The sequence below is a fragment of the Terrapene carolina genome, unplaced genomic scaffold (genome assembly GCF_002925995.2).
Source record: "Terrapene carolina triunguis isolate 2854851 unplaced genomic scaffold, T_m_triunguis-2.0 Scaffold31, whole genome shotgun sequence".
In the NCBI taxonomy this organism is placed as follows: Eukaryota; Metazoa; Chordata; order Testudines; family Emydidae; genus Terrapene; species Terrapene triunguis.
In genome coordinates this window covers 9,523,905-9,538,508 of record NW_020664382.1, presented here as the reverse complement: position 1 = coordinate 9,538,508, position 14,604 = coordinate 9,523,905, and the positions used below count along the sequence as shown (strand labels likewise).

Sequence of the window (14,604 nt, the reverse complement as noted above, 5' to 3'; positions counted from 1 at the left end):
AATGAGTGCAGTAAGCATTATGAGGGGTATTAATTGTCTGCAGGATCAGGCCCACCCATAAGACACATTTCCTGCCTCAAAACAGCTCAACTGATCATTTTATTTTACAATAGTTTGTTTTCATTGTTTTCCCCTTTTTTACGCTCCTGCCGCTAAATAAACCCAAAAGGGAATAAAGACAAGCCCTTAACTATTGAAGTCTTCCCAGGCACAACATAATTATTGAACCTGGGGTCATAATTGTGCTAGTTAATATGTATGTCTTAAATCTTTAGTTTTCAAATAGCCAGTATTGCAGCTTTGCACCAGAGCTCAACATTCAAAATGGCCTACAGCTGTATAATAATCAGTTTTGGGATTCAAAATTATTCTATTCATTAAAACAGAATATTTGGATAAACATTAAAAGATGCAGATCGGCTGCCCGGGGGGTAGACTGCAAAAGAAATGTAAAAATACTGTAATTGCTTGACCAAAGGGCAATCTTGCCAATCTAAAGGCTTGTAATTTTGAATACTAAAAAGCTGAAAAAACAGATAAGACAACAGAGAAGACAACAGAGATTTTGCTAAAATGATATACAGAGTATTTCCCCCCTCTTTATAAATGTGTTAATATTATGGGGCATATTCCGGCTTCAGAGATGCACTGAGCTTCTATAGACTTCACTGGATGCCAGACTCGTGTATTCAAAGCCCGCCTATGCTGGACAAGATTGTGACCTGTCTCGGATGCTTGGGCAGGGAAGTAAAGGGGCACAAGGGGCTTCCTTACTTCTCTGAGATGATTACCCATGCTGTGGGTAGCACCATATAGGGGAGTGCATCCTCTGAAGGGCCACTATATAACCCCCACACACGGGCAAGGAAGACACTGGAGGAAGCCAGAAATGGGGGGGACAAGGGTCCATTCCCCTTGGTCCCAATGCATTGGGGGACATGTGATACATCATGCATAGAGATGGTGCTGGATACTTTTCACTTGGAGCAGCAGGTTAACCAGGAGGTAGGCTGTGACTCTGGGCTAATGTTAATGCGCACTAGGGAACTTTTAGTGCACACCAGCAAGGTTCACATGGGCCAGTTAGTTTGCAACACATTGGTGTGCATTGGAACGTGCACCCCACCGGAGTGTACTACCACCCTGTGTACGCAAGCCCAGAGTCACAATCTGCTTCCCCATCTGCTCCTGCAGCAGTGCAACAACACACTGTCACTTGAGACTTACTGCAAAGCCACAATTTATCTTATAATACAAACATTAACATAACACATGGCTATTGGGAGAGGGGAGTTCTGCTCTACAAGGTTCTGTTTTTCACCATTCCCGCTGACAAAAGCACTCCGTGGCTCCATATCTCTGTGCCACATTCTTAATCACAAGGATTTTGCACAGTATGTTCTGAGAAGCTACACAAACAAGAAAACATTAACTTTCATGAGCGATCTGCACATGCTACAGTTCATGTGCCGGTGTGGACTTTGCATTCAGTTTGTTAACAAAAAAATAAATAAAATCCATCCAGCTCCAATCCGGCTTTTCATGGTTTCTCTTGCTCTGGATGACACAGGAGTCAGAGGTGCTTTTTTTATTTTGCTCAACAGTCCCTTAAGGTGTTTTAATGAATTGTAAATAAGAGCATGTTTACACCAGGATTTGATAGGAAAAACAAAAACAAATCAGGAAGAAAACTTACCATAAAAATCAGAGGCTGTATCGGACTTCTCAATCTGAATGTGCTGTGTAATTTTTTGACAGATTTCAATTTCTTTGTATAACTGAACAGACAAAATATTTAAAAAAATCCATTATCACAAAAGGTTGTACTGTTTGTCACCATTCTGAGCAGATCTTTCTTTTTAATTAAAGGGGCAGAAGGGGAACCATGGTCATTTATTTACTGCAGCCTTCCCTACACCTGTAAAATGTATTGCTGGAGCCACTGTGCTTTATTTTTAGAAACACTGGATTGTGATTAAAAGAGAGGAATGTGATATTTCTAGCACTGCCTGCATGCAAGTGGTTATATGCCAATGTCCATCCACCAGTAAAGTTCTGAGTGCACAAGGACTGCAGGGTTTGGCCCCCAGGTATTTCTATTTAATAGTCTGGGGAAATTCAGGGTGTGTAAGAATTCTGATTTAAAAATAGATTTAAATCATTATTTGTATTGAGACTATTTTTTAAATTTTATATCCGATTTTTTATTTACATGTTGCCCGTTCTTTACTTCTTCCCCATTTTATAGCCTGAAATTGCTGAAGTGGATTTATTTTATTTTATTTATTTCCTAATTGCTAGTAGAATATCACATCTGACAGAGAGATTTCTCTACTACAAAGTTTCACACTTGAAATGCTCATTTAGGTCAGCAAGTCCAGTCTCCTCATATCACAGGTAACCCCATCATATCATCCCATTTATAAATTTATCAAGCTCTATCTTAAAATTAGTTAGGTATTATTATTATTATTAACATCCTTACTGGGGGAACACCATAAACTCAAAACACAAAAATGATTATATGTGCAAGGAACACCACCTTCTGGTGTTATCAATTTCCGCAAGTAAACAAAACTGAAATGGCTTCAACCAGGCTATACTCCACCTACTAGGGATTGCAACTTGAACTCAATGGGACTTGTGCTTTTAAATCAGTCAGATGCCTTTCTTTCTTTCTTTCTTTCTTTCTGTCTATGTCACGTATATCCTCCACATCCCATTACCATAGGGTCTGAGCACCTCATGGTCTTTAATGTATTTATCTAGACAACACTCCTGTGAGGCAGGGCAGTGCTATTATTCCCATTTTACAGATGGAGAACTGAGGCACAGAGGGGCTAAGGGCCAGATTTACAAAGGAATTTGGATATCTCAAAATGCAGCTTAGTGCCTAATGGGATTTTCAAAAGCAAGTAGGCAGCTCACTGCCATTGAAATCAGCTTTTGACATTCCGACGAGGTCCCTAAAAACCTTTGTAAATCTGGCCCTATAAGTGACTTAGCCAAGGTAACTCAGGCTGTCTGTGGCAGAGTAGGGAATTGCACCCGGGTCCTCCACATTCTAGGCCTAACCACTGGAACATCCTTTCTCTCTTTCAAGACATGCCACCCTCAGATGCCTAAATGCAGGATTAGCAGCCTAACTGTAAGCTCCTGTATTTGTAAATGTTGGCCTGTGTGTAGAAAAACATTCACAATAAGTTTGCGAACATATCAACTGTCTAAATAACTACATTGTTAATGCTGATGCAAATCTGTATGGGAGTGACTAAGGTTTTATGCACTAAGTATTTTTAATAAAAATACAATTTTAGCCCCCTGGTGCTATAAATGTTTAAGCACAGAGACCAGGAGTTCTCAACCTTTTTCTTACTGAGTCACCCCCCACCCCCCGCTATAAAAACACCAGGCCGAGCAGGGGGTGGGGGGAAAGGACTTGGGGCTCTATGCTGGCAGGGGGTAGGAGGATGGCCTTGGGCATAGGCATAGTTTTACTTGCGGGGGGGGGGGGGGGAGCTGGCGGGGCTCGAGCCAGCTCCGCACAGCCAGGTCCAGGGAGGGAGCGCCACCTCCATCCCCTGACTCACTCAGGAGGCCACCCAGCCTGTCTGAGCTGTGAGGGGGCACAACCAAAAATTATGACTCCAAGAGGGTATTCAGTTCAAAAAGTTTGAACATTGCTCAGGGTGCAGGGAGGGAGTAGCTAGGGGCTGTGTGCGCGCAGGGGGTAGCACAGGGTGCAGGGACGGGGGTAGCTGGGGCTGTATGAAGTGAGGGGAGTAGCTCAGGGTGCAGGAAGGGGGTAGCTAGGGGCTGTGTACGGGTGGGGAACAGGGCTCCCAGTGCGGCTCCCAGCTTCGGGGGGGGGGGGCGGGCCCTGGGGTCCAGGCTTCAGCCCCCCCCAGCTAGTCCTGGCTTGTGGGGGGAGGTTTGCCAGTTTCAGCTCCACCACACCCGGCTTCGGGGGCTTGAGAGGGTGCTGGCATCAGTCCCACGCCGCTCCGAGCTTGGGGTGGGGGGCCACCGGCTTCACCCCTGTGCTGCTCCTGGCTGGGGGGGGGGGGGGGGAGCCAGCTTCAGCCCCGCCCTCCTCCTGGCTTTGGGGCAGCGGGGCCACCAGCTTTAGCCCCGCGCCACTCCTGGCTTCAGCGCTGGGGCTCGGGGCACTGGGTTTCGGCCGCAGGGCTCCGCGCCCCCTCGAAAGGGCTTGCAGACCCCCGGTTGAGAACCGCTGACATAGAATCATATGATAGAATCACATGCTGAACTTTAAGTATAGCTATGTATCTGGTTAAATACTTGCAGGATCTGAGCCTTAATTATCAATATTTTGATTTTTGCCTATGGCAGTTTTTAAAAAATTCAAATAAGAGACCCTGCTAGGAGTGATGTTTGTTTGTTTGTTTGTTTTAAAAAGAAGCAGCAGCAGCATTTACAATCTTGTTCATTATCATCTAAAGCTGCAATAGTAGAAAAATTCAAATTAGTTTTACAAAGCCTCAACCTGATTTAAATCAAAGATTTTAAAAAAAGTTATTTAAATCATTATGTAAATAACCTTCATTGAAATGATGCCACCTAAAAACAAGTTTACTACAGATTCCTTAACTGGGATATTTTCACAACATAAAGTGTTTCTCGTCCCTTTCCTCAATATGAACTGTGCCATCTAAACCAAAGAGGAAATCCTGACCAGCATAAAAGGCCAGAAACAAAGTGTGACTGGCATGGATCTATGTGGGAGTAGGGAAGGCTGCACAGAAAATACTCATGTGAACGCTACACTGTCTGCAGACTACAGAGTACTGCTCCACAGCAACTTTCTCAGCAAGGGGTTTCTAAAGACATGGAACCAGGCCCTCAGCTGATGTAAACTGTCATAGTTGCATTAACTTCAACTCAGCGCCGATGAATTACACACACTGAGGATCTGGCCCATGGAGAGGAGGTGGGGCTTTCTATGGGCTCATGGGGCTCAGGCTGAAAAATTGCGGGGTAGACATTCAGGCTTGGACTGGAGCCTGAGCTCTGGAACCCCTCCTCCCTCGCAGGGTCCCACAACTCAGGCTCCAGTCCAAACCCAAACCTCTAGACAGCAATTTTTAGCCCTGCAGTCCGAGCCCAGTGAGCCTGAGGCAGCTGACTTGGGCCAGCCGTGGCCAAGCCGTAGGTCTTTTATCCCGCTGTAGTGTCCCCTCACGGACTAAATAGGAGCCCAGAGTTGTCATGCTTCAATGGATGAGCACAAGCAGAGGGGCATCTTAAAGAAGAGATTTAATAATCTACATTTTTATACTGCAGTCAGTTCAAGAGCCTCTTACAAGATTTGTTATACTCTCTTGTAATACCATGAACAACAGCATGGCACCATGTCATTATCCGGCAAGCCCAATCTCCAACTCTAGGTGGCAGTGTTTCCTCTTTGTTCCAGTCAGATTCCCTCTCAGCTCCCAATGTTTCCAAAAGATCAAGGCATTGCCATCTCCAGTAGCTTTTTTAACTCTTCTCAAGCCTTTCATGTCCTTGCACAGATGCCATTTTCCTCTAAAGCTTTGATTCCCTCCCCTCCCTCCCCGCCCCTTCCTGTAACTCCTGATGCCTTCTCCCTCGCTCCAACCCAACGCTCAGGCCTTTACTACACAGTCCCTTGTTTCCCAATTAAAGCCATGCATTACTTTACAGAACAGTAACACCTAAATCAGATGGAAAGGAAAGCAGTTTAGCATGTCAGATTCCAGCCAAAAGAAACCTGACATGCTTATTTGCTCTAAAAAGCACTAAAAGCACTAAAAACAAATACAAAATAAAAAGCAACTACCCTGTAGCACAGCTAACATTAAAAAAAAACCCTCAGAGTTACAAGCCTCCATGGGCTTTTTTAAAAAAATGTTTGAATATAATTACTTCATTTACATTATAAAATGATGTTTTTGAAAATATAGATTTCAAATCTCTAATTTTGATTGAAAAATCACCTAGTTTATGATGAAAGAAAAGAGAACATCTTAGCTGCCTCAGAAATTCTATTAAACTTTTTCTAAATGAATAGATTTTAAAAGCTGTTGATTAGAAGGAAAGAGGGGGGTTAGGCAACATTAATATTAAATAACCCTGTAAATAGCTATTTGAGAGACTACAAAACTGAAGGCATTAGTCAATTTTATTATAAGTTAACTGCAAGAGGATCTCTTCAAGAAACACCTAAATAAAAATAATCACAAAGATTTTCTAGCAAGCATACACATGTACAATACGACACGTGCACTGCTGTCCTTCTGGTGATAGGTTAGGTCCTGGTCCTTCAGACACTTACGTGCATTGTGAACTTTAAGCATGTGAATAGTCCCACTGATTTCAAATTAAGATTTTAAAGTTAAGCACTATGCATAAGTGCTGCAGGATCAGGGCTTTATTTTTCATAGAATGTTGGATGGCTACATCAGCCCTATGCTACCCTGGCGCTGGGGGAATTTCCCAGAAGGCTGTTTTGATCCCTCTAAGCAGTGAAGGCCAGGATCTGGCTCCTTAACATTTGAGTTTCCTGACTTTTGAGTGCTTAATTTCTCAGTTCTAACGTGCCATTAATGCTATTTCCCCTCATTTAATTTCTCTATTATGTTTTAAGGGTGATAATGGTGGTGGAGGTTGAGGGTGTTGTTCCATCCCAACACATCCTTAAGTAAGGTACCATTAACAGAGGCATCCTGAACTGACAGGGGTGTGGGGGTTTTTTAACTGATTTTTTTACTTCAGCAGTTTTTGAGATATGCAAATTCAAATATTCCAATTGAAACATAGGAGGAAAGCAATTTGATACCATTTGAGTTACTCCAGAGCCTTTTTACCTCAAACTCCACCCCCGCCCAACAGGGGGGAAAAAATCATCTTTGAGCAGTGTCTAAGTATGGAATGTTTTGACACAAAAGAGATTTCTTTGAGCAAACCGAAAATTAGGAACGTTAGAAAAAAGGGGGATTAGAGTGGAAGTTCAAATTCAACATTAAATATAGTGGTTACCACCAGTGACTGTGATTTTATTACATACACAGCGAATACAAATCCACTCCGTCTACAAGAGGAAATACTTGTTGAGATTATTTTATAGGATGCAAGTAAGGTCGTTTATATGGCGTGGCTGTTTGTTATGGACTGCAAGGCACTGTAACTACAAGGTGATTTTTGGTCTACAAAATCAAAAAGCCTAACTCCATGCACTACAAATATTAGATAATTGCATCTGGATTTAAAATTGCCTTGATTAATGCAAGTGAATAGCTAATAGTGCCTGTAAACTAATAGTATCATTTAACACTGTTCGGCAATTAGCATTACCAATTCATAGATGTCCTCTTCTGGCTTTGGTACATAAAATTGCATCTGGTTTTCTATCAGGAACTTAAGACGCAGAAAGTGAGCTGAATGATCCAGCTGATATGTCTGCAATAAACAGAGGAGACAAGAGAGAAAAGACAATGACTACAGTTATATACAATAAAACAAAACCACACATGTTTAAGGAGAAATAGATGATGACACCAGGGGAAAAAAAAGTTCTCTATCATAAGAGGTGTGAAAATTTTGTAACCTAAATAGAGTCTGAACGTTTCTTTCTCCTCCCCTTCCAAATAAGAAATTTTCACCTAAGTGCTTATCGGTATTTCATAGGTAATGCTATTACTCTAAGTACCACCTTTAATTTTGCTTATTTGGCAATTCTATCCTCACCCACTCCATATTATTATAGAGATGTTGAGCACAGTATTACTAATGCAAAGGAATTAGACCATACTTCCTGTATGCAAGTACATTTAAAAAAAAGACAAAGAAGAAAATATATTCTGGCTAACAAAGAGATAGATACAACATGAAAGTAGTTTCTTTCTGAACCTTTGCATAGTTTAACATTGAGGCATTCTGTGATAAGTCTGCAAGCAAGATTATGCATAAAATATCCACCTCAGTACTTTAGACTGTAAACAGCACATAGTATGCTAGCTTAAAAAAGCACGAGGATGACTCTAGAGATGCACACTGGATTACTTCCCAGTGGAAACACCCTATGTCACTTTAAAGACGTTATGGTTAGCTGCGGGTATGGCATTTGACCTGGGAGATGGTAATGACCTTTCCTCTGCACAGTTAATAACCTTAAATCAAACTGAGGTTAACCCAGTGTGTAATCAAAATGCATTAGGGCAATGACAAATACAAAGGATGCATTCAAAAGTTACTTTGCAAAGTTAATAAGCTGTTGACTAGCACCAGATGTGATTCACAAATATAAGAGGCAAGTACATCCCTCACTGTTATTTGTGGAGCCTATTATTCACCGTTTGTATTCAGAAAATAGTCACAAATCCCAAAAGTTTCCCAGATATTAGTACAATGATTGATCTGAAAATTTGTACAGGAATTGCATAATTTGTTATTTGTTATTCTAGTGCTGTAAAAATTTCAGCTACCCAATCACAAAGCAGAAGCAACACTCTAGGGCCTGGTCTACACTACGACTTTAATTCGGATTTAGCTGCGTTAATCCGAATTAACCCTTCACCCGTCCACACTACAGAGCCAGTTAATTCGAATTAAAGGGCACTTAAAATCGATTTCTGTACTCCACCTCGACGAGCGGAGTAGCGCCTAAATCGATTTTGTTAATTCAAATTAGGGTTAGTGTGGCCGCACACCACCGAATTACTGTGGTTAAAGTAATGGGGTAGTGTGGCCGCACACCACCGAATTAATGTGGTTAAAAACCGAATTAATGTGCTTAGTGTGGCCGCGCACAATCGAATTTATACAACCTGTTTCCCAAATTCGAATTATCTAAATTCGGATTAATCCTGTAGTGTAGACATACCCTAGGACTTAGGTGAAGAACCACACATCATACATAATGAATAATGCACAGCAAATAGCTATTGTGAACAATTTAAATATCAGCCTATGGGTTTTTTTCATTTATGGACTCTGCAGTGAATATCTAGAACCCGGAAAGATTCACACACTGAAAAAGGACCCCATTTGAAACAAATATTATTCACAACTAATTAAATCAGACTTTACATCTAAATCTGTCTAATTTAAACAGATGAAATTATCACTACAGAAAACTGAGTATCAAATCAGACAACCATTGTAATTTAGACAATATATCAGTTAATTAAAAACAATTTGAAGTTTACCACAAAATAAAAATAGCGAAATAAGACATCCTCATTCCAACAAAACTTTTGTGAGATCAGCATTTATCAGTTTGCCATTTTATTTGCAGCCTATTTATACTACCACACACACACACACGAGAAGCATGGTTGTTTTAATTGTGCAGATTAATAAATCAGCCAGACGTTAGTTTCTGGTCAGATTAATCTACTATCACCAGTTATCAGAGGAGTCAATGATGAGAAACCTGCCACATTAAACAGTGTCTGGACCTCGAATCCAATAAAAATACATGTATACACCTGCCTTGTATTCTGAGAGTGATCTGAAAATTTAGATTTACAATCAGGGGGCTCTCTGATAAATCTCAATGTGAGACTGGATATGGAACGGATAGATGCCCCATTGTGTAAGACATTTAAAACAAAACTGGACAAAGCAGCACAAAAGTATACTATCGGTAAAAAACAATGTCCTGACAGAGAAATGGAATAGATGACCCAGTAGCCATCTCTGTCATTCTGCGATCTCTTGTGCCTTGTGTACATTCTGCAGCTCATTCAACATCAGAGATGTCTGCCTGGCAGTTATTGACAGAATGACATGCCAACAAGATTTAGCCTGACGTTAAATGGAATCTAATAGAGTCTAGGATCCAAAGAGAAGTATACTGCCCACGCTTCTGTGTGTTTGTAGCTTCCAAACAGCAATACTAGATTTCTTCCTATTCCAAGAAATATCTTTATAAATGATGTTTCAATTTGCCTGAACACTATTCAGAAATCCTATAGAAATCACTGAGTGTATATGTTAATTCTTGGGGTTGCTATCATTTTACCATAGCAACTTTCCCCATGGACAGTCTGATCTATAGCTCACTGAAGTCAATGAAAGCCTTTCTACTTATTTCAGTGGGTTCCTAATCAGGCCCAAAGAAAATTGTAAGTGTATCTATCTTCATGCAGGTCATTTTGGAGATGTTTGATTAGAAGCATAACCTTTTTGCTCACCATCTCAAAGACTAGGACTGAGGCAAATGGAGAGATTTTGAATGCAGTATTGAAACCATGAAAAAAATCCACTAGCAGAATATTGTCTTGGAGCAGTGTCAATTTAAATTTCTCCTCCTAATTGATTTTGAGGACAGAAAACAGGACAAAATTGTTGGTCCCTGATTTTGATAATTTGCAGAAGAAATAGAAGAGATTATTGATATTGATTGATAATCTTGATCATATATTTTGATCCAGATGGCATTTCTTAGAAAATGTATTAGCCTTGGCAGATACATTGGGCTTACAGAATGGCACTTCATTCACTTCAGGAGATACAAGTCCCCACCTTTTGGAAACATACAGTCACTATACAAATATCTATCTATACTTATATATAAATTTACATAGATACGTGTTAGTATGAAATACTTAAATACACACACATAAACTGATGTTTTTTTCTTGGCTTCCAAATGACATTACTTGTTAAATCTTAGAGAAAACCAAACCATCTTAAAAATAAGCCCAAATACTAAAAATATTTTTAAAAACCCTAAAACGCGATGATTACAAACAAACAGCAGCATTAGCAAGAAGAATGCATTATTCTGCAAATATTCTACTGCATTTTGAATTATCGGATAGAATATTTAAGATCAGTTTAATGACATGGATAGTCTTAACTACATCTACAACATGAAGAGGTTTAAATGAAATGTAGATCTTGAAATGTTTACTATACCAGAACTTGACTGTTTCTCAGATGGCAGATGGCAAACTGATGTGAAATGATGTGGATCAGATAGTAAAAGGAAAAAGAAAGAGCTGAATGCAAGAGACAGAAGAAAGAGATTGATTATTAAATGTTATAGAAAAGAATGCATCCATCAGTATTTTCCAGACTGACAACTATTATGGAAAGGAAGGAAACAGATATTAGCTCTAAATAAACCCCAAACCACAAAAATGCAACACGGATCAGATCCTTAGTTGGTGTAAACTGAAGTCAGTGGAGCTCCACCAATTTACACCAGCTGAGGATCTGACCCACTGAGTTAATCACTCTTATCCAGAAGGAAAATATCAGCCCTAAAAATAAATCATTACTAATAGTGTATCACCCAACTTCCCTATTATGTCTCTCTCCTAAAAATGTCATCTCTCCCTGACTACAATGAGGAGCTTTCAGAAGCTGCAGCAGTCTTTAGAAGTGCACCTGGCAGTGAGCTGAGTACAGTGTATAATTACCCAAAACAAATGCCTTTCTTTGCACCTTCCAGCTCTTTAGAAGCATACTCAACATAGCTTTAAAACTCCCCAAAGTTAAATTGTTAATAGAACTTGATGTTTTAAGTAAAAAGAAGCCCCAGAACAGAACAGCATTTAAGTTTCTGCAAGTTAGTTTTAGTTTGCAAGTTAGCTGGTTAGTAGAATGCTTTATTTGGGCACTAGCACTGAGAGTATGGGTTAGATTCACCAAAGCTATAAACTTCATTTCCTGAGATTTGGAAGTTTAAAGCTTTGGAAGCTTTTAATAGCCAAGCTTACCCAATTTTTTATCTGAATTATTTATTTTGAAAAGTAAATGTGTGTTTCCAGTATATGGATGTAGTTTCCTTCTCTCCTCCCCTTCCTCACACTGAATGAAACTGACTTTGCAACATGAATAAACACAGATAACTTTTTTTTTTTTATTCCAGTGACTTCATATTCTTTTTGAAGTTCTGGCTTTAGCTCTCAGAACACTCCTTATTTGGCAGATGGATGACACCTGAAAACTGGGAGCTACTTAGCAATTTGGGAAATGGGTGATGTCATCACACTTGTATGGGAGAGGTAGGTAACATGAGAGTTTGGCAGGAGCTAGCTCTGTCAGGGGGAAGCAGGTGGGGTTGGTAATGGGAACGAAGAAGGCAGCATCCCCTATCATGCGGGTTTTCAGCAGCAGGAAGTTCTTTTGGGTGGCTTCTCAGGGGAAGGGAATAGAGACATCGTTGGGGGAGGAGGTGAATTACATGCAGTTGTGTCATCTTGGAAAGGATTGTAAAGGGCTTGGTGGGGATGTCATGTGAAGGCAGTTTATAGATTCACTGCAGTATTTTAAGAGAAAAAGACAACTAACAAAAACACAGACGTTTCTTTAAAAAAGCTAAACACTAAATTTAAGAATTTTGTTTCCTATTCAATGTGGTGTAATTTTACTAAACAACTCAGAGTTATTGTGATTTTACACCTCAAGTCCAACTGGTCTGTTAAACACCGTATAGCAGATTTGTTCATGAAATGCCTAAAAATTGGAAATGAAAAACTTTCACTGAAATGTTCATTTCAAAGTGCACCTTTACCTTACAAATCATTTCCAAAACATCTCTTGTGGTGTCACCTGGATGGATTACTGTCAAAGCAGGCTGGTTATTTGGCAGGCAGAACCAAGATGGCGTAAAATACTCATGAACCCAAATATCACAATCAGGATTATGCTGATGGGTGCTGGTCAGTGCCACTTCTTTTTCCCTCTGAATAGAAAAATCCATTAATTAAAACATTGATGGTAAAATATCATCCATCTCTTCTTCAATACCAAGTGTAAGGAAGTCAGTATGCTGTACTATACATACACCCTACTGGGGAACCCGGTTAGAGTGAAGATATTTTATTCACAAACCTAGACTAAGAGCTTGTCTATATTAGAAAGTTTTGCTGCTTTAATTATACTGGTACAGATTAAAATGGTAATTCCACCCCCCTACCTCCTCACTCCCCCCAGTGTGGAGACAATTTTACTGGTATAAATGTGCTTATACCGGTATAGCTTACTCTAGTTTGGGAAGAAGAATAAGCTATTGTGGTGTAAGGCACCTTTATACAGGTATAACTGTGTCTGTGCTAGGGCTAATATTAGTATAACTATATCGGTTAAAAAAACCCACACCCATAATCAACATAATTATACCAGTATAACTTTTCTAGTGTAGACCAGCCCTTAGTGGATGCTCAAGTAGCAATGGAATTGCAGTTTGTATATTGCAATTTGGACTGGAAGAATTTTGGGCTTTTATTGTACATCACAATAACAATATAAATGGAGTTTCACTATAGCAAAGTTCAATACGTAGGTGGTAGGAACACAGGAATTCCCATACAGAATTATACCAGTGGTCATCTAGTCCAGTATCCTGTCTCCAACAGTGGCCAGCACTAGCTGCTTCAGAGGAAGAAACTGCAGCAGGCAGTTCTGAGATAACTTGCCTCCAGGGAAAGTTTCCTCCTAACCCCCAGTAGTTACAGGTTGGCTTCCGCCCTGATGCATGAGGGCTTCATATTCCTTCCAAAACTTTCTTTTTAAATTGTATCTGTGATCACACAGCACTAATTAAAATACCCACGTAGTTTCCATTTCTTGGGACAGACAGATACAAATAGACCAGGAGATATGGAATATAACAAGTGAGAAAGGCTGATCTATGGTTAATACACTGGATAGAAAATCCAAAAATTTGGGTGCTGTTCCTGTCTCCACCACAGACTTTCTGCAGGACACTGCTCAATTCATTTAACTCTACTGTAGCCTCAGTTTCTCCATATGTAAAATGTGGATAACATATCCACTCTATAGGGGAATTGTGAGTTACATTCAGCAATGAGTGTAAAGCACTTTGAAGTCCCCAGATGAAAGGTGCTACACAAGTACAAGTGTGAAGTAATAAGGGTCAAACCACAAACACTTTGGGTAAAATCCTGACCCCACTGAAGTCAATGCAAAATTCCTATGGAGTTAAATGGAGCGATACCTATGGGTATTAGCAATGTGGGGGGCATAATATAAAAAAAAGGACTGATGTTAAAAATTAAGGCTCCAATGCATCATATCTCCCAGTTACCTAACCAAGCACAAAGAAAACAGCTGACCGTGCTAAGGTTTCTAGGTATTACAGGATAGCATATCCCAGCATTCATTTTGAATTGTCTCTCTTTTGTAGGTTGAAGTTGGACCCTCGGGGGTACATTTTTGAGCAAGTGAGAGAGCTGCACAATTCCTGTTAGCTGCAAATGGAGTCACACAGCTAAATCCCTACTCACTACATTAAAAATGTGCTCCTTAGCACTGGCTTAACAGTGTTTTATAGCTGACTTTCCTCTGGGTGCTTGGGAAGGGGATTGTGGTTGTTTTCGGAAAGCTAAAAGCCTTATGGAGGAGCATATAGTATTAAAGCTAAATGTGGAGAATACTGTACTTTCCAATTGCAATAATCCTAAATTAGCAGTAGGTTCACATAAATCCTTTGCCAATTACAATTAACATTATCAAGGCCTGTTTATTGTATATTAACATACACTGTTGCATCATCACCTCCATCTGCTGAAGTAAAAACTTAGCACATGACAAATGACGACATTATTATAAACAATATTAATGCCTACTATAATTAGTTATATGCTA

At 40.0% G+C, this 14,604-nt stretch overlaps 1 protein-coding gene across 3 annotated transcripts in view; it reads right to left on the bottom strand.

Annotated features, from left to right (window-relative positions):
* LOC113406611 (T-lymphoma invasion and metastasis-inducing protein 1-like) overlaps nt 1-14,604 on the bottom strand; it is a 104,228-nt gene that overhangs the window by 50,850 nt on the left and 38,774 nt on the right. For all 3 annotated transcript variants that reach the window (XM_026652259.1, XM_026652266.1, XM_026652270.1), the window contains exons 9-11: nt 12,509-12,679; nt 7,336-7,440; nt 1,697-1,778 (exon numbers count right to left, since the gene is read on the bottom strand). In XM_026652259.1, the coding sequence (XP_026508044.1) occupies nt 1,697-1,778; nt 7,336-7,440; nt 12,509-12,679 (358 nt within the window). The remainder of the gene's footprint in view (nt 1-1,696; nt 1,779-7,335; nt 7,441-12,508; nt 12,680-14,604) is intronic.